General features: G+C 42.2%; 1 protein-coding gene across 7 annotated transcripts in view; it reads left to right on the top strand.

The window, feature by feature from the left end:
• The window catches only part of DOCK8 (dedicator of cytokinesis 8), a 242,801-nt gene extending 222,258 nt beyond the window's left edge, over positions 1 to 20,543 (top strand). For all 7 annotated transcript variants that reach the window (XM_064361489.1, XM_064361488.1, XM_064361493.1 and 4 more), the window contains 4 exons: positions 4,131 to 4,274; positions 6,218 to 6,324; positions 18,505 to 18,675; positions 19,146 to 20,543. In XM_064361489.1, the coding sequence (XP_064217559.1) occupies positions 4,131 to 4,274; positions 6,218 to 6,324; positions 18,505 to 18,675; positions 19,146 to 19,206 (483 nt within the window). In that variant the 3' untranslated portion in view covers positions 19,207 to 20,543. The remainder of the gene's footprint in view (positions 1 to 4,130; positions 4,275 to 6,217; positions 6,325 to 18,504; positions 18,676 to 19,145) is intronic.
• The last annotated feature ends 3,063 nt before the right edge of the window (positions 20,544 to 23,606 follow it).

Genomic DNA, 23,606 nt, shown 5'->3' with positions numbered 1-23,606 from the left:
GTGCTGTTAATTACTGGAGACAGGAAGTGCATGTGAGCAGCCCCAGTGAGTTGGGGGTGTGCTGTGTGCTGTAGGAAAGGCACCACGTAAGGTAGACAGGTTGACTGACTTCTAGTCACAGCTTCCTCCTGTGATTTTGAACGAGCTACATGTCTTTAGTTTCTTCATCTATACGTTAGCAGGAAAGACCTCTAAGTACAGTACAAGATTATACTCATTTTATTCATAATAGGACTGGTCAAGAAGGTCTCTCAAACCACAGAATGGTTCAAAATTCTACATGCCATAAACAACTTATTCTTTTTTTTTTTTTTTTTTTTTTTTGAGACAGTCTCTTTGCCCAGGCTGGAGTACAGTGGCGTGATCTCGGCTCACTGCAACCTCTGCCTCCCAGGTTCAAGCAGTTCTCTGCCTCAGTCTCCTGAGTAGCTGGGATTACAGGCACCTGCCACCATGCCCAACTAACTTTTATATTTTTAGGAGAGACTAGGTTTCACCATCTTGGCCAGGCTGGTCTTGAACTCCTGACCTTGTGATCCACCTGCCTTAGCCTCCCAAAGTGCTGAGATTATAAGCGTGAGCCACCACACCGAGCCAACAACTTGTTATTCTTTAAAACACATACATATATACTTCTTTGTCGTCCTTTTTATACAGGGCCACAGACTTCTCTGTGACTATGGGTTTGCTGATCACAATTCAGCATTTTCTTTTATAAACCACACCCATAGTGCTTTGTCCATGATTTTTAGTTTTGCTTTGTGTAAGCAGAGTGAGAGCTTAAAGTTCTTCGTTAAACAATTTGAGAGCAGAGGACTTCTGGATTTTTATGGTTTTTTTCTCCCCTAGACTTTGACAGTTGTCTTGAGCACACCTAATATGACAGGAATTTTTATAGCAACTCACTTTCGTGATGTCTTGTCCAAGCATTTGGCTTGTTTTGTATAGAAACACCTCTTTTTCTTTCCACACCCATAGTTCATCAGTTTATGCATTATCTAATTAGACTGGATCATTAAAATAACAAGTTTAACAGGCATAATCAAGTTGGTGAACAAACACAGATGAGTTGTGGTGAATATACACCTCATCAGGCAGAAGCAGAAATAGCTGAACTAACTGGAGAGTCGTCCACCAGATAGTGTTCAGCCAGGTAACCACATCAGGGTGTGGGTTTCACAGAGGGCAAAGAAAGCCTCAAGCAGTGACTCAGTCAAGAGAAGGTAGGTTTAGAAGGCATCTGCTGTACTTACTGTACTTACTGCTTTGGACTTTTGAACACTGAGACATTCTAGGCATAACACATATAAACTCATGCTGCCCAAAAGCATTTTTTTTTTTTTGAGACGGAGTTTCGCTCTTGTTGCCCAGTCTGGAGTGCAATGGCACAATCTCGGCTCACTGCAACCTCCACCTCCCGGGTTCAAGCGATTCACCTACCTCAGCCTCCCAAGTAGCTGGGATGACAGGCATTCACCACCACGCTTGGCGAATTTTTTGTATTTTTAGTAGAGACGGGGTTTCTCTGTGTTGTTCAGGCTGGTCTTGAACTCCTGACCTCAGGTGATCCGCCCGCCTCGGCCTCCCAAAGTGCTAGGATTACAGGCATGAGCCACCGCGCCCGGCCCAAAAGCATTTTAAAACTTTTGCTTTTCTTTTCTCTTTTCTTTCTTTCCTTCCTTCCGGCCTTCCTTTCCTTTCTTTCCTTCCTTTATTTTCATTCTTCTTTTCTCTCTTTTTCTCTTTCTATGTCTCTCTCTCTTTCTCTCACTTTCATTTTTGAGACAGGATGTGCCTCTGTTGCCCTAGAGTGCAGTGGCATGAACATGGCACACCACAGCCTCGACCTCCTGGGCTCAAGCAGTTTTCCTGCCTCAGCCTCCTGTGTAGCTGGGACTACAGGCTTGTGCCACCATGCCCAGCTAATTAAAACAATATAGGCCAGGCCCACTGGCCTAGGCCTGTAATCCCAGCACTTTGGGAGGCCAGGGCAGGTGGATCACAAGGTCGAGAGATCGAGATCATTTTGGCCAATATGGTGAAACCCCATCTCTACTAACATACAAAAATAAAAAAATTAGCCAAGCATGGTGGCACGTGCCTGTAGTCCCAGCTACTCAGGAGGCTGAGGCAGGGGAATCACGTGAATCTGGGAGGTGGAGGTTGCAGTGACCCAAGATTGTGCCACTGCACTCCAGCCTTACAAACAGAGCCAGACTCTGTCATTAAAAAAAAACAAAAAACTTATTTCCAGTGCAAGTACATGCAAGGACAAGGTATTGTTAAAGGCCCTGTGACAGAGAACAATTCACCATCTAGCAAACCTATAAAATGAAAAGTCCAAACTCCCAGTTCCATCTTCCAGGGTATGAGGAAGATAATGGAAGAGGGGAAGAATTGGCCAAATTGAAGGGTTTGTTTTTCTACATCTTTCAGAACACTTTCTCACTTAAGACACATTCCCTAGCCCAGCTTGAAAGCAGTGACTGTGTTAAGAGTTTAAGCTTCAGACACACATTTGGGAGATGGAGTTGGCTGTGTGCCCACAGTGATCTGTACGTGGCACAAGCTGTGTAAGATGTGACCTCCCTGACCCAAGATGCCCTTTTCCCATCTTTTAAAATTCCCCTCTTTAAAAAAATATATGTTTTGTAGAGACAGGGGTCTCACTTTGTTGCCCAGGATGGTCTCAAACTCCTGGCCTCAAACTGTCCCCTACCTCGGCCTCCCGAAGTCCTGGGATTACGAGTGTGAGTCCCTGCACCAGCCTGAACTTTTCTTGGCCATTGGTAGTTCCCCAACAACGTCAACAATGGCTCTCAGCCGTTTGCGAGGGCTACAGAACTAAGTACCATAGACTGGGTGGCTTAAACAACTGAAATGTACTGTCTCTACAATTCTAGAGGCTGGAAGTATGAAATCAAGGTGCCGATAGGGTTGGTGCCTTCTGAGGGCTGGGAGGAAAGGGTCTGTTCCAGGCGTCTCTCCCTGGCCTGTGGACGGCCCTCTCCTCTGTGTCTCTTCCCATCATCTTCCCTCTGTGTTTGTGTCCAGATTTCCTCTTCTCATAAGGACACCATAGTGGACTAGTGCTTACCGGGTTGGAGTCACTTTAACTTGATTGCCTCTGTAAAGACCCAGTCTCCAAATAAGGTCACATTCTGAGGTACCGAAGGTTAGGACTTCAACGTATCAATTATGGGGGAACACAATGCAACCCATAACTTTCAGAAAAGACTCTACCCCAAACCAGCAGAACTTAGCAAATAGATTGACCCTTAAGAGAATTCCATTTACTGGAATTCACCCTCAGGGTGAGTTGGAGAAGGCACAGATGATATCAAAAGCTTGTGTTATGATAGGGGAGAAAATCTTGAGTGCTGTGCTTCTAATATAGCTTTCTGTAGAAGTTGAGTAACATGAGGCCAGGAGCGGTGGCTCACACCTGTAATCCCAGCATTTTGAAAGGCCAAGGCAGGTGGATCACCTGAGGTCGGGAATTCGAGACTAGCCAGACCAACATGGAGAAACCCCATCTCTACTAAAAATAGAAAATTAGCTGGGCATGGTGGTGGCACCTGTACTCCCAACTAGTCAGAAGGCTGAGACAGGAGAATTGCTTGAACCCGGGAGGCGGAGGTTGCAGTGAGCCAAGATCATGCCATTGCACTCCAGCCCAGCAACAAGAGTGAAACTCCATCTCAAAAATAAATAAATAAATAAAATAAGTTGAGTAACTTGCTCAATAATAGGAAAGGCAACCTGACAGGGTAGAAAAAACATGGACTTTGAATATAGACACACTTGATGGAATTAGGACCTCTCGCTTACTATCTGTGGCATTTTGTGGAACCTAACCTTACAAATCCCCCTTTGACTGTAAAATGGAGAGTGTAAAGAGGTTGTTGAAGGAGTAGATGATAAGTGTATATAAAGTTCCTGGAACATAAGAATTCAAGAAATATTAGGCCCTTCCTTCTTTTTAACCTGTTAAGAGTATTTTAAATGACTCTGAAAATCTTTACTTAGCTGCTTCTTCAAATCCAGGTAGCCTCTCTGTCATAGCTCCAGGCTGTCCATAGCTTATGAGAGCAGACAGTGACTTTCCTGTGTTTACGTCTCATGTTCAGTTTGTTTTGACACCGATTGAAGTTGCCATCGAAGACATGAAGAAAAAGACCCTGCAGTTAGCGGTTGCCATTAACCAGGTGCCCCCTGATCCAAAGATGCTTCAAATGGTGCTGCAAGGCTCTGTAGGAGCTACTGTAAATCAGGTAAGCAAAACAGAGGGCGGAGCGCCTCTGGTTCTTATTATTTGGGTTGTTGTTATATATCTGCACCCTCCTCTCTTGGGGTGGACGAGGACTGTGATCCATATATAAACACAGAGATGTTCCTACACTTAGCCTGAACATTTATGAGGTTTAGAAGACTTTTAGGAGGCCTTTTCCCTTTCATGTAACAACCCCAGGTGAAAAAGAAACCCTAGAGATGAGTGGCCCAGGTTTTTAGGAGTACCACTTTCTCAGAGGAGTCTGCACCTTGGGCCAGACCTGACAATATGATGCGAATCTGGAGTCCCGTTGAAGAATGCTTAGTCATGACCAATTCACGCAGAGTCATTGCAGGGCTTGAGACTCACCTACAAGTGCCTATAGGAGAGAGGGAAAAGGATCTAGAACATCCAACTCTTGGATCAGTCACCAGGTGAACCCAGCATGCCAGGGACCTTGGCAACCAGGAGTGACCTGGGACCAGATTTCTTAGGCCATTCAGACAAGACTAGATCTTCTCGGACTTATTAGAACCCTAACTCCCAAGTTCAGCATGGTGCTCAACCAGTCTCAGATGGAGGGAGGGACTAGCCTAATACCTCTGTCCAGTGGGCCTCCTTAATTCAATTCTAGATCTGTTCTTGTCCACACTTCCATGCTCAGATATTCAGTGAGCATCATAAGTCTTTTCTCATTCAGCATAATTGGATTTCTCCACAAAAATTCTGAGTGTACTTGACATCAAGGGAGCAGAAATAGAGAAGAGAAATGCCTGTTAGATTTCCAAGATCAGGAAAAAAAATGAGGAAACTTTTGCCTTTGTTAAGTGCCAATCCTTTGATTAAATGGACTTTACAACCCACAACCATGGTCCATCTGTATGCTATGGAGATCTCTGACTCAAGCCAGCAATTATGCAAAACAATGTTTGCCATGAGGGCAATGAGATAAGTGAACAAAAATGGATAGATCAAGGCAATCCTGATTTTTAGAAAAGCAACTCAAAGCATGTACTATTTGATGCAATTGCATTACATTTTTATATGAAGGAAGATCTGTTATTAGTAGTATTTGATTAATAAAATAATTTTTGGGGCCATGCACAGTGGCTTACGCCTATAATCCCAGCACTTTGGGAGGCCAAGGTAGGCAGATCACTTGAAGTCAGGAGTTCAAGACTAGCCTGGTCAACATGGTGAAACCCCATCTCTACTAAAAATACAAAAATTAGCCAGGTATAGTAGCATACGCTTGTAGTCCCAGTACTTGGTAGGCTGAGGCAGGAGAATCGCTTGAACCTGGGAGGTGGAGGTTGCAGTGAACTGAGATCACGCCACTGTGCTCCAGCCTGGGTTGTAGAGCAAGACTGTCTCAAAAACGGCAACAATAAAAAAAGAAGATAAATTTGGGCTGGGTACAGTGGCGCATGCCTATAATCCCAGCAGTTTGGGAGGCTGAGGTGGGTGGATCACTTGAGGCCAGAAGTACAAGACAAGCCTGGGCAACGTGGCAAAATTGCATCACAACAAAAAATACAGAAATAGCCAGCTATAGTAGCATACACCTGTAGTCCCAGCTACTCAGGAGGCTGATGTGGGAGGATCACTTGAGCCTGGGAAGTAGAGGCTGCAGTGAGCAGAGATCACACCACTGCACTCCAGCCTGGGTGACAAAGTGAGACCCTGTCTCAAAAAAAAAAAAAAAAGAAAAAAGAAAAAAAACAGAGAAAATGCATTTCTACTTCTGAGTATTCTAAAACTTCAGACTCCTCCTAAGGAATCAAAGTTTCCTGAGATGTCCAAGACTTTCCTTGATTTTTTTTTGTTTAGTTCAAACCAACTACAAAATTAAATGTTCAAACTAAGAAGTCACTCTAATATTTTCTCCCAAGCAATTTAATTTCCTTCCAATATCAATATTGGCTTTTTTTTTTTTTCCATCAGGGACCACTGGAAGTAGCCCAAGTGTTCTTGGCTGAAATTCCTGCTGATCCAAAACTCTATCGACATCACAACAAGTTGAGGTTATGCTTTAAGGAATTCATCCTGCGGTAAGAAGGAAAATGGCTGGGAGTTTCAGTAGAACAGTGGTTCTCAAAATGCAGTCTTAGACCAGCAGCTCCAGCATCACCTAAGAACTCGCTAGAAAGATAAAGTTTCAGGCACCCTGCAGACCTGCTGAATTGGAATCTCTGGAGGTGTGGCTCAGCAGTCTGCATTTTAACAAGCCCTCCAGGTGATTCTGATGCACACTGAAGTTTGAGAACCACTGCAGTAGAGCATCACCACTTGAAATACTCATGAGTAACTAACACGTAAACTGTAAAATGCTTTCGTGTCTAGCGTCCCATGTGCCTCACAATCATGTTGTAAGAAGTATCATCATCTTCCTCATTGTACAAAAGAGGAATCAGAGTTTCCAAGATAGTTACATAATTTTTTTTAAGGTCACACAGCCAGTTGGCAACAGAGCTGAGATCAAACCAAGTCTTCTCAATACAAATAGCCCACGTGTCCATCAATGTGGTGATATTCCACCGATGCACTAGAGTCCCAGAAGTTCTTTGCATTGGCTGTCATTGTAATGTCTCAAATCTTATAATATCTTATTTTTAGAAACTTAAAAATGGACACTGCCTCGAAGTGAGAGAGGCAGGTTCTAAAACTGGGCTTTTCAAAGGTATTATCCTGATGACAGTTGCCCATGTCAGACGAGTCTCATCTCTGCTCTTAAATTCTGCAATGGAGCTGGCTTCAAGAGCAGTCGGTTAGGAACTGGGTCTTTGGTCAAAGTCTTGTAACTTACTGCAATACAGACACATCTGTTGGGTTTCCTATGGCCCTAAAAAAATGAGTACGAAGGATGTGAGGCATTTTACCTATAAGAGAAAAGGACTTCAGAAAAATGTATACCAATATTTCTTTTTATTCAAACCTTGGAGAGTAATATTAAGTATAGGAATTTCTTCACTTGGCAGATGGGGATAAAGGAGACTAAAAGTTAAAGTTTGCTAAATTCAGTGAAAACATCAAAATGCTAGCATTTGTGAGGTTAGAGATATCTCCTTCGCAGGCTTTTGTGAGAGGTCCACAACTTCGCTACATATAAAGGAGACACACTGTGCCCTGCAGTGAATCCCAGCCGCTTGGTAATAGGATGTGTGTGTGGCTTTGTGTGTATGTATTTGTGCATGTTTATGAACATACTCACAGATTATCTTGATGAATGTTTTGATATTTGAATTGTTTCCTGTATTTGACAACAATTCTGACATAACAAAAAAAGAGGAGATTTTTTTCAGTACATGGTACATATCTTTTAAAAGGCTAGAAAAATATTTGGAGAATTATTTTATTTTATTTTATTTTGAGACAGGATCCCACTCTGTCACCTAGGCTGGAACTCAGCTCACTGCAATCGCCACCTCCCAGGCTCAACCGATTCTCCTGCCTGAGCCTCCTGAGTAGCTGGGACTACAGACGTATACCACCATAACTGGCTAATTTCTGTATTTTTAGTAGAAATTGGGTTTCACCATGTTGGCCAGGTTGGTCTTGAACTCCTGACCTCAAATGATCCACCTACCTTGGTCTCCCAAACTGCTGTGATTATAGGCATAAGCCACTGCCCCCAGCCCCATTTTTTATTTTTTGTAGAGAGAAGGTCTCACTATGCCGCCTAGGCTGGACTTGAACTCCTGGGCTCAGAGATTGGATTTTTTTTCATCTACTTTTATTTAAAATTAATCATGGTTGAAGCCCTCCAAAATTGATAATGCTCCAGGACCTCTAAAAGGACCTATGAAATGTTTAAAGAGCACTCACTATATTCCAGGCATGAGATTAGTTATGGGAATACAGAGATCTGGCTGTTCCTCTGTTCTTAATGATAGGTTATAGCTCTGCATGGCTGAATAACAATGCAGCATACACACAGAACTTTAAGAACTACGAAGATCAGAAAAGAGAAATCAGTTTCAGGCTGGAGTGTTTCGGGGAGGCGTTATGGAAAAACACCACTTAAATCTTGTCTTGACTACATAGGTAGAAGAAAGGCGCTAGTGGGGAAGAGGAAGCCATGACAGTGGCCCTGCCTGATCCAAGGTTTCGCTTTCAGCTGTTTTAGTTACCCATGGTCCGAAAGTATTATTTACGATATTTTGAGAGATAGAGAGAGAGAGACCACATTCATACAACTTTTAGTTCTGTGTGTTACTATAATTGTTCTGTTGTTAATCTCTTACTGTTCCTATTTTATAAATTAAGCTTTCTCATAGGTATGTATGTATAGGGAAAAAAAACATAGGGAAACCATCCAGTTTCAGGTATCCCATAGAGGTCTTGGAACCTATCCCTGGGGATAAGGGGGACTGGGGTACCACTGAGTGGGCCAATGAGTAGGCCAGCAGGACCACAAGACTCAGTCAGGAATGCCTCTGATGCACCGGGCTCCTCTAAGTCCGGCTAGAGCAGCATGTTCTCATGAGCATGCTAGGACAAGGAGGAAAGACTGGAAAGACAATAACATCAGTAAATGAGGCTCTGAACAGAATTTAAATGTTAAAGAAAACTTGTCGCCTGTAACCCTGTACTTTGAGAGGCTGAATCGGGTGGATCACCTGAGGTCAGGAGTTCGAGACCAGCCTGGCTAACATGAAGAAACCCCGTCTCTACTAAAAATACCAAAAAGTTAGCTGGGTGTGGTGGTGCATGCCTGTAATCCCACTTACTCAGGAGGCTGAGGCAGGAAAATTGTTTGAACCTGGGAGGTAGAGGTTGCAGTGAGCCAGGATTGCACCACTGCACTCCAGCCTGGGCAACAGAGTGACACTCCGTATCAAAAAAAAGGAAAAAAGAAAACTTGTCAAGAGAGTGATTTTCATTCATATTGCCTCAATTTTTTCTACTAGTGACAAATCTTGCAATCCAGTATCTCATGGGTACGATCCTTTTCATGACTTCACCTAGGTAAAATGTACTTACAAAATCCCTACTAAACATATGTTTCTCATTAGCTCCCGGCCCCAGGAAAAAGAACCAGGGCCCAGTAAAACTAGTCCCAGGCAAGAGATACAAGAGGAAATGGACTTTCCTAGGGATAGTCCTTGAACAAAGTCATGCATTAGACTTTCAGTAAAGATGCCGTCTTCTCCCCAGATGGCCTGAAGAAATGTTGGAGTTTCAAAATCAAATTCACCATTTTAAATGTTGTTCTGCTGCCTTTTTAATGGTGACTCCACATGGGAACCAGTCCCACCTTTCTCCCTGCTGGCAGGGACTGCTGCATTGTTCTAGGAATGCTAGGAGACTGTCAGTGCTTCCCTAACTTCCCTGTTCTTACTCATCACCTGAGGAGCTGTCAAAATGCAGATTCTGGCCTGATGCGGTGGCTCTGCCTCTAACCTCAGCACTTTGGGAAGCTGAGGTGAGAGGATTGCTGGAGCCCAGGATTTCAGGACCAGCCTGGGCAACATGGCAAAACTCCGTCTCTTTAAAAAATACAAAAATTTAGCCAGGTGTGGTAGTGGTGCATGCCTGAAGTCCCTACTCAAGAGGCTGAGGTGGAAGGATAGCTTGAGTCCAGGGAGGTCAAGGCTGTGATAAGCCCTGATCGTGCTGTTGCACTCCAGCCTGGGTGACAGAGCAAGACCCTGTCTCAAAAAAAGAAAAATAACAATGCAGATTCTGAGTCAGTAGGTCTGGGGTGGGTTCTGAAGCACTGCATTTCTAACAAGCTCCCAGGTGATGCTGTTGCTGCTGCCACTGCTACACTGGACCAAACTTTGAGTGGAGGGGCTGCAAAGATTGCTTAATTGCCTCCTTTCACATTTTCTCCCTATTACTTTTCCATCCCTCCCAGAGGGCTTAATCTCTCAGGCCATCCTTATCATCATTCACCCCTTTTGCTTTCTGCTTCCTCCCTTCAAAAAAGCAAATGTGTTCAAACTGCTACACTTTGAAACAACTATAGATGTCAGTTCATTCATTGATTCAGCGATTAGTGAGCTCCTACTTTGTCCCAGGCACTGTGCTACACATGTGAAAGGATGAGGTCCCAATACCAGTGCGACAAGGCTACAGGCCAAACAGTACTGCTGCTCATGACTTCATGTCTGTGTGCAAACACGACAGTTGACCTGCCCTCCTCTTTATTCCACAGAGATTAGAAGTCGTGAGTGACAGTGTGCTGATGGCTGCACAACTGTATAAATTTACTAAAACTCATCAAACTCTACACATAAAGTGGGTGAATGGTATGGTATGTAAATCATACCCTCAATACAGGTAGTAGATAAAGGGTCGTCTGTTGCTTAATTGCTCCTCAAGTCCAATCTGAAAGTTACAGCTTTTAATGAATAGAGTATTTTTTCACGTTGTTTGCACTGGTATGTTTTCTCCTCCACTCTGCTTACAGACAGCAGAATGCAGAAGTGGAAAATGTTTGGGGCTTGAACAGCTCTCAGGTTTCCCCTTTAGAAGCTCCAGATTCTCAGCCGACTTGGGCTGTAGATCGATAAGCCCAGATTTCCAAGGTGACCATAAGTGAGCCTTCTGTTGCTGAGAACTAATAGCGGAAACGTTTGCTTGCCAGGCCCGCTGCGTCTAGTGCCACCACTGGGCAGCGACCCTTCTGACTCAGCTGTAGCGGAAGCAGAAATAGACATAAAGAAAATCCTGGCAGCCTGACTTGATGCAGCCAGCGCTCACGCAGCCAGTCCCGCAACTCCTCAAACTGTTACCAAGCTGGGACCTCAATCTGCTTCTCTCTTTTCCTGCAATAATAAAAAACACCTCAGGAGTTCAGAAGCCAAAACAGAGAGATACAATGTTCTGTCTTCCTCTTCTGCTTCCCCAAACACCCCGACCATTTAGGTTTTTAAATTTTCTTCTTTATACTTATCTGGACTCTCTCATTCCTATAAAGACTAAGTGATGTTAAATTTGTTTTTATATTTAAATAAAAGATAGTGGTACTCATTGGCACCAGTTACAGCTTGCCTTTAAGAGAAGTCGTTTCAGATACACCCTGAAAGGGTTCTGCAGCATATATGTGGGTATAGGGTCAGAAAACAGGGTGTTGCGTGGTGGTGTTTTTAAACGGGAGTTGGGGTCTATTGAGAGGAAGGAGAAGGAATTTGTCTGAGTCACCAAAGGGCAACCAAATGTGTAGAGTGTAGGTGGAAACAGAAGCAGTAGTTTTAACTTGAGACCAAGGCCATGTGTCTGGCTTATTGCTGGAAATGGGGCAATGGCTTTCCTAGGCAGTATATGTGGCGTTGGAGTTAGGAATACGGGCACTCAAGCCAGATTGCCTGAGTTCAGATTCCATTCTGCCTTAACTAGATGTATGACCTTGAGTAAGTTACCCATCAGTTTCCCCAGATGGCAAATGGGAATAATAATTGTAACTAACTCTTGCATTTAGTGTCAGAATAAAATGAGTTAATACATGGAACTTAGAATAAGACTTTGGACATACTAAGTGATCAGTAAGTGTGACATTATTCAGTGGGGCAAATAGGGAACTGATGGATTTGAATGGGAACTAGAGAATTAGTCTGACTTAAATATAGAGATTGCCTATCCATGATTTGTCTGTCTCTATAAAGTTTGAATCATAAGACACAGTGGGGCTGATGAGACATTGGTCTGGGAGCAGCAGGATTCTGGGTTTATATCCAGCTGTGTTGTCCCACAGGCATGTGACTGGACAGGACACTTCACCTCTTTGCATGTTAGTTTCTTCAACTATGAAATAAAGGGGGCCAGGTGCAGTGGCTCACACCTGTAATCCCAGCACTTTGGGAGGCCAAGACAGGTGAATCACAAAGTCAGGAGTTCGAGACCAGCCTGGCCAATATAGTGAAACCCTGTCTCTACTAAAAATACAAAAATTAGCTAGGTGTGGTGGTATGCACCTGTAATCCCAGCTACTCAGGATGCTGAGGCAGGAGAATCACTTGAACTGGAACCCAGGAGGCAGAGGTTGCTGTGAGCCAAGATTGTGCCACTGCACTCCAGCCTGGGCTACAGAGCAAGGCTCTGTCTTAAAAAAAAAAAAGAAAGAAAGAAAGAAAGAAGGAAAAGAAATAAAGGGACTAGAATACAGCATCTCTACAAATAGTTCATGTACTTAGACCATGTCTATTGGGCATAATAATACCACCATGTGCTCTGGCTTTAGCTATGTGCAAGGACTGTTCTGAACATTTGATATGTTTCAACTCATTTAATCTTTACATTAATTTATGAGGTAGGCTGTTATCACCCTCACATCGCAGGAAGAAACTATGACATTATGACATGGAGAGGTTAAGTAGCTTGTTTAAGGTTGCAAAGTCAGTAAGTAGCAAAGCAGGATTCAGAGTTGAGCACTCTGGCTGCAGAATCCATTCTCTTAATTGCTGTGCTGAGCTGTTCCCTCTGGTAACTATATTTAGTTGCTAGTAACAGAATACAAGTAAGAGTAGCTTAAATAAGAAATGTATTTTTCATCTGGGCATGGTGGCTCACGCCTATAATCCCAGCACCTTGGGAGGCCAAGGCAGGTGGATCACAGGTCAGGTGTTCAAAACCAGCCTGGCCAACATGGTGAAACCCTGTCTCTACTAAAAATACAAAAATTAGCTGGGCATGGTGGTATGTGCCTTTAATCCCAGCTACTTGGGAGGCTGAGGCAGGAGAAATTGCTTGAACTGGGACCCAGGAGGCGGAGGTTGCAGTGAGCCGAGATCGTGCCACTGCATTCCAGCCTGGGCTACAGAGCAAGACTCCATCTCAAAAAAAGAAAAAAAAAGAAAGAAAGAAAAGAAAATTAATGTATTTTTCTCTCATACTAAATAAGCTTGGAGGTAGTTGATGCAGAGCTATGTGGTGGCCTTATAAAGTCATGAGAGACCCTGGTTCTTTTCCATTTCTTTGCTGTGCCATCCTGGTTGTAGTGTACCCATTCTCATGGTCGTGATATGGTTGCTAGGGATCCAGCCATCATGACCACATCTGGGCAAGTATGAGGAAAGAGCAAAAAGGTATGTCACCCTTTCCCAGTGACTTTACCTATCTTATCAGCCATCCCTACCTGCATGGGTGGCTGGGAAATGTAAGTTTCCAGGTGGCCACACTGCCCGAAGTTCTGCTAGTAGGGAAGAAAGAGTGGATATTGAGAAAACAACTAATAAATTTTTTTGCCACACTGAGGAACCAATGTGTGGGCTGTGCTGAAATGAGGGGGGCTAGGCTGGGTGCAATGGCTATGCCTGTAATCCTAGCATTTTTGGAGGCTGAGGTGGACAGATCACTTGAGCTCACAAGTGCAAGACTAGCCTGGGCAACATGGCAAAACCTCGTCTCTACAAAAAATACCAAAAAATTAGCCAGGCATAGTGGTGTGCCTGTAGTTGCAGCTGCTCGAGAGGCTGGGGTGGGAGGATCACTTGAGTCCACAAGGCACAGGTTGCAGTGAGCTAAGATCATTACACTGCACTCCACCCTGGGCAACAGAGCAAGATCCTCTCTCAAAAAAAAGAGGCACGGGGGCACCAAGAGATGCAGAGAGGATGAGGGCTACATGACCATTCTCTCTGTAGGAGACCTTAACTCTATACATGGAGACCTCAAAATGTTACTGTCATCAAAAACCAGGAATCCTTTTCTGGAGGTACAACTTCCTGCCCTTTCTAATCCCTATCAATCTGGTTTCTGTAGGACTGTGACTTCTAGAAAACTCCAGGCATATTTGTTCTAAGAAAATACCTATGTTCAGTGAGTTTACCAGCAAAGGGAGCATCAGAGGATGTAAGGGAAGTCTGGAATGGTTGTATCACTGAGAGCCACACAGCTTGGATGTTTGTGGACCTAAGAGAATGTTACAGATAAGATCATTTTTAAAAAGTTGTTTGCAGTGTCGTTTTACAATCTTGTATACATTTTCCAAGAGATATGGCTATTCTCTAGGAGGGCTGTTACCACATGGCCCTCCTTAGCTTATGGATTTAAATTAACATGGTAGAAATTATTTCAATTTTAATCAAATAACCTAGAGAATATAACCCAAATAACTGAAAGGAAGAAATATAGGAAAAGTATATAAAATAATTTTATGCATTATAAAAGTTTAAAGATATAAAGTATTATTACTATATAAACCTATTTTTTGCTCCAGCTATTAATATATTTGTCTTTATAAAACACCACAGTTATTTATTACTATGTAACTAACGACCTCAAAATTTTATGGCTTGAAACAACATTTAATTATTATGCATGTGGTACATAATAACTTTTGCTTTCCTCATTTCTACTCCTGATATTTGCCTAGGATGTGGTCATCATGGCTGGGGCCCTAGCAGCTGTATTGTGGCCACGATAATGGTTGTGCTATAACTTGGGGTTGGCTGGGCTCAGCTAGGTGGTTTTTGCTTGGAGTCTCTCACTCAGTTGCACTTAGACAGTGGCTAGGACTTGAATTACCCAAATTCTTCCTCATACATGTCTGGTGTCTGGGCTGAGAATATTCAAACAGCAGGGGCTCCTCCTCTCTCTAATTCTCTTTCTCTCCACATGGTCTCTCCTGCATGACAGCTTTAGGGTAGCTAGACTTGTCACAGGATGGTTCAGGACTCTCATACTACAGAGAGAGAGAGAGACAGAGGCCGTATTACCTTTTATTAGCCAGGCACACAGTACCACCTCCACCACATACTGTTCATTGTGGCTGTCACAAAGAACCACCCAACTCTTGATGGGGGTATGGGCAAGGTTCTAGGAGAGCACATTCTTATGGCCATTTTTTAGAAAATACAATCTGCCACATTCCAGAAGCATCAGTCTGCCTTATTATCACAGCCTCTCATTTAATTCTCTCAACAATCCTGGGAGATTATATGAGCTTATTATCCCCATTTTCCAGATAAGAAAATTGAAGATTTTTATGGTTAAGTCATCCTGCTAATGAGTAGCAGCTGGTTTCAACCCAGTTCTGTCTGCATATAAAGCATTTAATTCACTCAAGGGCACATGCTAAACAATCAGGATGTGTTAGCTAGCTAGTACTACTTCTGCAAACAAGGACTAAGGAGAGTTTAGTTAATTATACCAAAGTCGTCAGAGTAGACTTCCGCAAATTAGCTGTTAGCTTTGGCAGGCCTCATCCCACCTCCTATAGTCTGCCAATGTTATAAACGTGGGCCTTGAAGTCATCCTGCAACTGATTTTATTTTACACATGGTGTTACTTGTAACTGCTAGTTAAGAAGCAATAAAAATAATAAGGGGTGATATAGATTTCTCAGGATTCAAAGGCCATATACCTTCCCTTCTAGCTCTTCCCTAAAACCTTTAATATGTAACCTTAGGTATCCTATAATTTGCTTCAATTAATGTCAGACTTAAAAGATAGGTGAAAATCTGGTTAAGGGAGTTCTTTTGGATTCTGTCTGAGTTAAATAAAGCAGGTCCTTCTTCTGTAGCAGACTAATTCCATGATGCAGCTGTGGTCATAGGTTTATCTTCGCCTAGCCAGGTAGCTTTTCCTTGCCACATGCCATCCTCTTCCTCTTTGTCATCCTGAAAATGTGTTCAGTGTTAAGAGGATTTGATAACAACGTCTGGGTATCTCCATAACTTACCCCAAATCTAATACCACTATTAGGAAAATAATATAAGGCACATGATCACCCAGATCTTATTTATTTGAAGGATAATATAATTATTACTATTACATGTTAAGTAACTTACAGCCATTACTCTATCCCTTTAAGGTTTGTTGATTTGTAAGTTCCCTTGGGTAGAAGAGTATAAAACAAAAGGCAAGACTTTATCATGTTTAAATAACATGATTTTCTTCTTTGGTGTGTACCATACTGTGTAGGAGACCTTGGTTTAACAGTCCACAAGTCAGATAACCAGGATGAGTTTTTAAGATTTTCTCTTCAGTTTTGCCATCAAGAGGCTGGGTGTAGATCTGTTGTTGTTCATTAGAGGGTTTATATCTCTTTTCAACTCTAGAAAATTATCAGCTATTATCTCTTTAAATATTGCCTCCCTCTCATTTTCCATTCCCTTGGACATTCTATTAGATGTGGGTTAGATATTCCTTTTATCTCCATGTCTCTTAACCAATTTTTTCATTTTTTTTATTTTTTAAATCTCATTGGTGATTTCCTTGGATCTGTCATACATTTAATTATCCAGTTATGTCTAGTCTGTTATTTAACCTTTCTATTGAGGTTTTTGTTGTTTAACAGTTCACTCTGTGTGTGTGTGTGTGTGTGTGTGTGTGTGTGTGTGTGTGTGTGTGTGTGAAGGTCTGGTTCTGTCACCCAGGTGTAGTGCAGTGCCGCAATCTTGGTCACTGAAACCTCTACCTCCCAGACTCAAGCCATCCTTCCACCTCAGCCTCCCAAGTAGCTGGGACTGCAGGCACACAACACCATACCCAGCCAATTGTTATATTTTTTGTAGAGGTGGAGTTTTGCCATGTTGCCCAGGCTGGTCTTTAACTTGTCAGCTCAGACAATCCACCCACTTCAGCTTCCCAAAGTGCTGGGATTACAGGCATGAGCCACCACGCCCAGCCTAGTTACTGCATTTTTTTTCTAGAAGTTCTGTTTGCTTTTTTTCTGAACTTTTCCTGGTCTCTTTTTTCATATTCTTGATTTTATCATGGATTTTGTACCTTTTATTTATTTTCTTCTTTTTTCTCTAGTCACATGGTTTTTTCTTCTTTTTTTTCTAGTTAGGATTTTATACATTTTATTACATCTCTATGTTAACTTTGGTTTTTTGCATTGTTCTATTATCTCTAATTCTTATTGGACTAATTCTTTTGTTTGATGCATCTGTTAGTTTTCTCTCACGGTAGATGGTTTCCTCACATAGTTTGCAACTTTTTATTGTGAGCTCATCTTTGGCGGGAGTGGCCCGTATGTCCTGATTGAGAATGTGTTCCTCCAGAGCAACTTTATGTTGGTTTATCTGAGCCCTAGCAATTTCAATAATCTTGGATTAACTTTTATTTTCTCACATTGAAGCACATACAGTCGAGGAATGTACATTTGGAACTTACACCATGTGTGGTGCAAGCCTAGAATTTCCATTTCTCAAGATGACTTTCTTTCCCATGAATGGCCCTAAGCTGATAGCAAGTTTCCATTCTGATACTCTGGACAGCTTGCAGCATTTTTCTAAACCCTCTTTCATAGATGAGGTAGCTTTTCAAGGCTCTGGACCACATGCAGATAGCATATCCAGAATCTCCCTTTGCCCTGGCCAAGGTCACATAACTAATCTTGTGTGAGCTTTGAAACCCCGTCCGCCCGTCCCATAGACCTATATGCAGTCCTAAAATCTTAATGGGCAGTCCTAGTCACAGCCGCCTTGCCACCAGCTCCTGCAATCACTCTAGCTTTTATTTTTCTCTTTCTTTCTGGCACCTGGTGTTCCCCTTTCTGTTTCAACAAGTTTTTGTTGTGCTTTCCTAGCACTTCCATATGTGTGTAGCAGGAGGGGGCTGAATGGCACCTGCTCTGATGCCATGTTGCCATAAATCACAGTGAGCTTTTTGTAAGTATAACAGCTTCCATTCTTGAGTTTGATTCTTAGATCTACCACTTCCTCACAGTGTTATCTTGGGTAAGCATTGTAACATTTCTGAGTTTCAGGAACAAAATAAAGATAACAGCTGACTTTTTAGAGTTGTTGGGAAAATTAGACAGGTAATGCATGTAAAACTTACTGAAACTTCTTCTGACACATAGCAAGTCAGAGGTTCTCAATTCTGGCTAGGTTGGCTTCAGTATCCCCTGGGCAGCTTTTCAAAATTCGACATTTCTGGGCCAGAAGCGATGGCTCGCACTAGTAGTCCCAGCTACTCAGGAGGCTGAGGTAGGAGGATTGCTGGAGCCCAGGAGGTTGAAGTTTGCCATGAGCTGTGATCACACCACTGTACTCCAGCCTGGGTGACAGAGTGAGCCCCTGTCTCGAAAAATAATGACAAAATAAAGTAAAAAACAGAGATTTCTGGGTGCTACCCCTCAGCAGTTGTGATTCATTAAGTCTGAGATAGATCCTAGAAATCTGTGTTTTGAAAAGCTCCACAGGTAATCCTGATATGCCACCCAGTTTGAAAATGCTCTTAAAGTTATTCAAAAAATCATAAGTAGTTTCATTGTTCTCAGATTTCTAAGCATTTCAAAGTCATTTATTTCTCCCACACTGATATTTTCATCTCAGATGTGGTGAAGCCGTAGAGAAAAACAAGCGTCTCATCACACCAGACCAGAGGGAGTATCAGCAGGAACTCAAAAAGAACTATAACAAGCTAAAAGAGAACCTCAGACCAATGATCGAGCGGAAAATTCCAGAACTCTACAAGCCAATACTCAGAGTTGAGAGTCAAAAGAGGTAAGAACAGGGCAGAAAAGGCCTCTTCCTGGGAGTTAAAGGGCAGCGCATGGGACCCGGCACCTCAGGGCATGGTCTGCTGCACTTAAGGAGCTACAGAACCTGCAAAGGGTGGGAATGGGGCCTGGAATCAGAGAGGCTGCCAGAGTGTGATCCATTCTGCCTCCGTCTTCCCCATCCTGCTCCTTGACCTCTCCCAGACACCTTGGTGTTGGTCTTGTGCCAGCGGTCTTCTCAGGGCTGAATTATGGCCTGTGTTGGGTTTTTTGTTAGTTTGATTGGTTTCTGTGTTTGTTTTGGCACAGTGTGAAGGGGTCACAGACCTTTCAGTTATTATTTGCGGAGTTCTCTGTGACTGATATCCATTTCTACCAGGTAATCCACCCCTAACCCTTTCTAAAAGGCTAGTTGGTCTTTCTTACTTCTGTATGTTGTCTTTCCCTCTCTTCCCTCTCTTTTCTTGATTTCAGGGACTCTTTCCACAGATCTAGTTTCAGGAAATGTGAAACCCAGTTGTCACAGGGCAGCTAAGAAAAGCCATCTTCATTCGTGGAGGCTGTGGCCCTGCAACCCTGGAGAAGGACTCGATGGTACTTAAAAAATTGGGACATTTGCCACCCAGGATCGACTGTACACTCCCTGACCAGCCAGCACTCTGAAAGCTTTGGGATCCAAGGAACCATGGAATGATATCCAGATGGACTCTGACCAGATTTTTGCCACACTGGAGGATGGCAGGGTGGAGGATGGGTACTCAGGCATGACTGTGTATTTATTTAATTGTGTTTTTTCACAATGTACCAAACAAGGCATAAGCAGCTTCTCCTGCTGACTGGTCAATCACTGCCCATCTGAGAGATTATTTCCTCTGGCCTATATTTGATTTACAGGAGTAACTCACATTGCCTGAGGAAAAATGGAAAAATTATCCACCAATCAATTCAAACTGAGCTTCACTCTTTATAGGAAGGGAGGGTGAACTTGTAGGAGTACAAAACATTTTCAATAAATCTATGAAGGGAAGCCTTACTACAATTCTAAAATTCATGATGGTTGGAAATTTGGGTGTAGATTAATTATTTGTGAACTTGTTACCATTTTGGTAATGGTGGACTAATTGTTGTATAGTTATTTTTGCTTTATTATTACTGTTAATTTAACATGCATTCATAGAAGAATATACTCAAAGCACTGATGGAGGAGATACATGGTACTTGGAGCAGTCAGCCAAAAATTACAAATACTGCTTTTACTTAAATGCAAACAATCCTCCTATAATGCTTTGCTTTTTTTTTTTTTTCTGAGAGGGAGTCTAGCTCTGTCTGCCAGGCTGGAGTGCAGTGGCGTGGTCTCGGCTCATTGCAACCTCCACCTCCGGCGTTCAAGCAATTCTCCTGGTTCAGCCTCCCAAGTAGCTGGGACTACAGGTGCACACCACCACGCCCAGCTAATTTTTTGTATTTTTAGTACAGATGGGGTTTCACCATGTTAGCCAGGATGGTTTCGATCTCCTAAGCTCATGATCCGCCTGCCTTGGCCTCCTAAAGTTCTGGGATTACAGGCGAGAGTCACAGCACCAGACCTGCTTTTTTTCTTGTCACTCTTGCGTACTATCTCTTTTTCTCCTTTCTGGGACCAAGTTTATTTTTCTAAAGCAATAATAGCTCTGTTTTCATTTCAGAACATTGTGCTGCCTGTCAGCGTATGTAAATCAGCACAAAATAGATTCAACTTTGACTTCTTTTGACAATGTACTTTAGAAGAAAGATGAACAAAGTTATTATTTGAGAATTAAATTATATATTTTTAATATGACTGATAACCTTGACAGATAATAAAGATGTAATAAGAATTGCAAGTTAAATGTTTCCCTTTGCAACTCATGTTTTGTTTTTTGTTTTGTTGACAACTCATAATGTTTTGTAAAGCGCTGCAGAGAAAAGAAAGATGCCTCATCCTGGCCTCTATCAAACAATACTATCCAAGGTGGCACCTCTTATGCAATGTTTAACCCTAGTGGTCATGAAAGATGACTTAGTTTGGATATTCCCGAACTTTTTGCTTCTATCAGGTAGGCATGAATTTATAGTCTGAAAGAGGACTTAATAATAACTAAAACTTACTAATTTAAGTGCTAAACTTTTTATTTTTTAGGTACTTGGGGAAGAACTCTTTTTAAAGTATATTACACACCTGACTGCTTTTTAAAATGAGTACACATGACATACTTTAATTCCCTATACATTTAGGCCCTCCTCTTTGGTAGACACTGGGTTGAGACCAAGGTCAAAAAACATTGTCGCTGCCCTCCAAATCATCTCCGTTCCATGAGGAAGATCATATACATGTGTAGTAGCCACGGCACAAAACAGACTGGAACAGAACCCATAGCATGTAACCCCAAGGATGTCACCTATACCAACACCTATTGTATTAGATTCTGCCCTAAAACAATAAGGGTTAGATGCTAAGTTATGTAGTCCTGAATCTTAACTCTAATAGCCATAATAACCCTAGTAACCTAGAATATCCCTGATTAAATATCCCCTGCTTTTAGATAGCTGGTGTCCATTGGGTTTGTTTTTTTTACAGCCTCTCTTGTATCACAGTGGGTACACTTGTTTCATGAGAGCAGGAACCATGTTCACTGCTGCATTCTTATCCCCTAGCCCCATACTCAAACACACAAAACATACCCAATAAATATTGATTGATTCACTAAATGAATGAATGATGAGCAGGCCTGCTTCTAGAAGAGCACTGCCCAATAAGAGTGTAATGCAAGCCATATATGTAATTTTAAAAATTCTAATAGCCACATTAAAAATAATAATGGGCTGAGTACAGTAACTTATACCTATAATCTTAGCAATTTGGAAGGTCAAGGTGGGCAGATCACTTGAGCCCAGGAGTTTGAGACCAGACTGAGCAACATACCTAAACCCCATCTGTGACATGGTAAAAGCCCCATAAAACTGCATACCTCAACCATACCATGGCTTTCTGTTGAAACTGCTCTCTATAACCCAAATGTGAATAATTAAGGACTGTAATTTCCACCCTACCCAGACGATGTGTAAACAAATGCTTATCTTGAGTTTCGTGAACCACTTAAGTAACAGTCAGAATGTCAAAAGTCCCCTGGCCCTCGGAATGTCCGGAGCCCCTCACCCTCATCTTCACCCAGGAATCCACTGGAATGTCCAGAGCCCCTCACCCTCATCTCCTCCCAGGAAGTGATTTACAGAATCCACTAGCCCTCAGAATGTCTGAAGCCCCTCACCCCCACCACTGCCCCTCACCCTCACTCCTGAGGTGATTTTACGGGTATAAAAGGTCTTGACACCCTCCTTTCAGGGCCACGGGTTGGAGAGATGCGAGACCTCCGTGGACGCTGGCAATATAGACCCTGCAATTTGGCATACTTTTGTCTTAGTGTTGACTTTCTATGCTCTGGCCAGTACAACACATCTCTACCAAAAAAATATAAAAAAGCCAAGTGTGGTGGCATATACCTATAGTCCTAGCTACGTGGGAGGCTAAGGTGGGAGGATTACTTGAGCCCAGAAGGTTGAGGTTGCAGTGAGCCATGATTGTGTCACTGCACTCCAGCCTGGGCAACAGACCCTGTCTGTCTCAAAAAATAATCATCATCATAAAAAGAAACCAGCAAAATTAACTTTACTACTATATTTAAACCTATATATATATATATATATATATAATATTATTTCAACGTGCTGCCAACATAAAAAATTATTTTATAGTCTTCTTTTTCCATATTAAGTCTTCAAAATCTGATGTGTAGTTTATACTTACAGCACAGTTCAGTTAGGCCTGGCCACATTTTATGTGCTCAATAGCCACGTGGCACTACTGGCTACCATATTGGATAGTGCCATTCTTGAAGCTTCCAGCTTTCCTAACTTGATGCCGCTGATTTGTGGACTCAGAATATAGATAACCAAAGAAGTGGGAATAGTGTCTAAAGAAAGCACGACAGGGTATGATTGAGAGCCTCGCGAGCTTACCTAGGAGAGAAACTTGTGGGGTTGGAGAATAAGGATTTGTCAATATTGGCTCTGGCTGTTCACACTCTTTCTGGGCTAACTCCCAGATTGTTTCTCAACTCCAGATAGTTAAGTGAGGAGCACGGCTGCACTTTTTAAAGTGATGGCACAAAAAAAGAAATTGGATATTGGTCTTCCGATTATATATTCTAAATATGCAGTTAGAAAAGAAGTATTTTAAGAATCTATAAGAGTAAAGCAAATTAATACCTTTGTTTCCTGAAAATTAGAGAAAGTTGATATGCCATGATAACTCTCTTCATTTTATTTGGAAAACTGTTCTTTGAAAGCATATTAGAGAAAATCTTCTGATTAGCTTCATGCCTCTCCTCCTTCAGCAAGGTCAAGGGTGCAGTTGTCATTATCACATAAGATCTCATGAAAATTAAACATGAATATACAGCATGGATTTCACTGGGTTTGTCATGCCACACATTGTCTTAAATTCCATAATTCTCTTCTGTAAAGAGTGCTTTCCATGACAATAGATTCGTTTTCAAAAGAAAACACAATTTAGAGTTGTCATTGGTAATTGTGGTTGCAAGTATGCTTTCAAAGACCAGGAACCTTTGTTTTGCTTTGAATGTATTTTTAAATGCTTGCTATCTCAAATGTTGTAAAGCTACTACTGATTATATATCATTTTGCAAACAAACAAACCTAAAGGTTATAAATATATTCTTAAAATTCAGGGTATGTCCAGGGTGTGAACATCCTGTATATTCTTTTTTGTGCTTAAAGCAATACTTCCCATTGCTTTAGATAGGTAGGGTTAAATTGGCAATCTTTTTTTAATAAGTGATAGAAAACCAAACTCAAACTGGCATTTTTAAAAGAGGTGGTAGAGTTTAGTAGTTTACT

Source organism: Aotus nancymaae, unplaced genomic scaffold (assembly GCF_030222135.1).
Source record: "Aotus nancymaae isolate 86718 unplaced genomic scaffold, 86718_ANA_hifiasm-v0.15.2.pri h1tg000041l, whole genome shotgun sequence".
Lineage (NCBI taxonomy): Eukaryota > Metazoa > Chordata > Mammalia > Primates > Aotidae > Aotus > Aotus nancymaae.
This window is presented reverse-complemented; position numbering and strand designations above follow the sequence as displayed.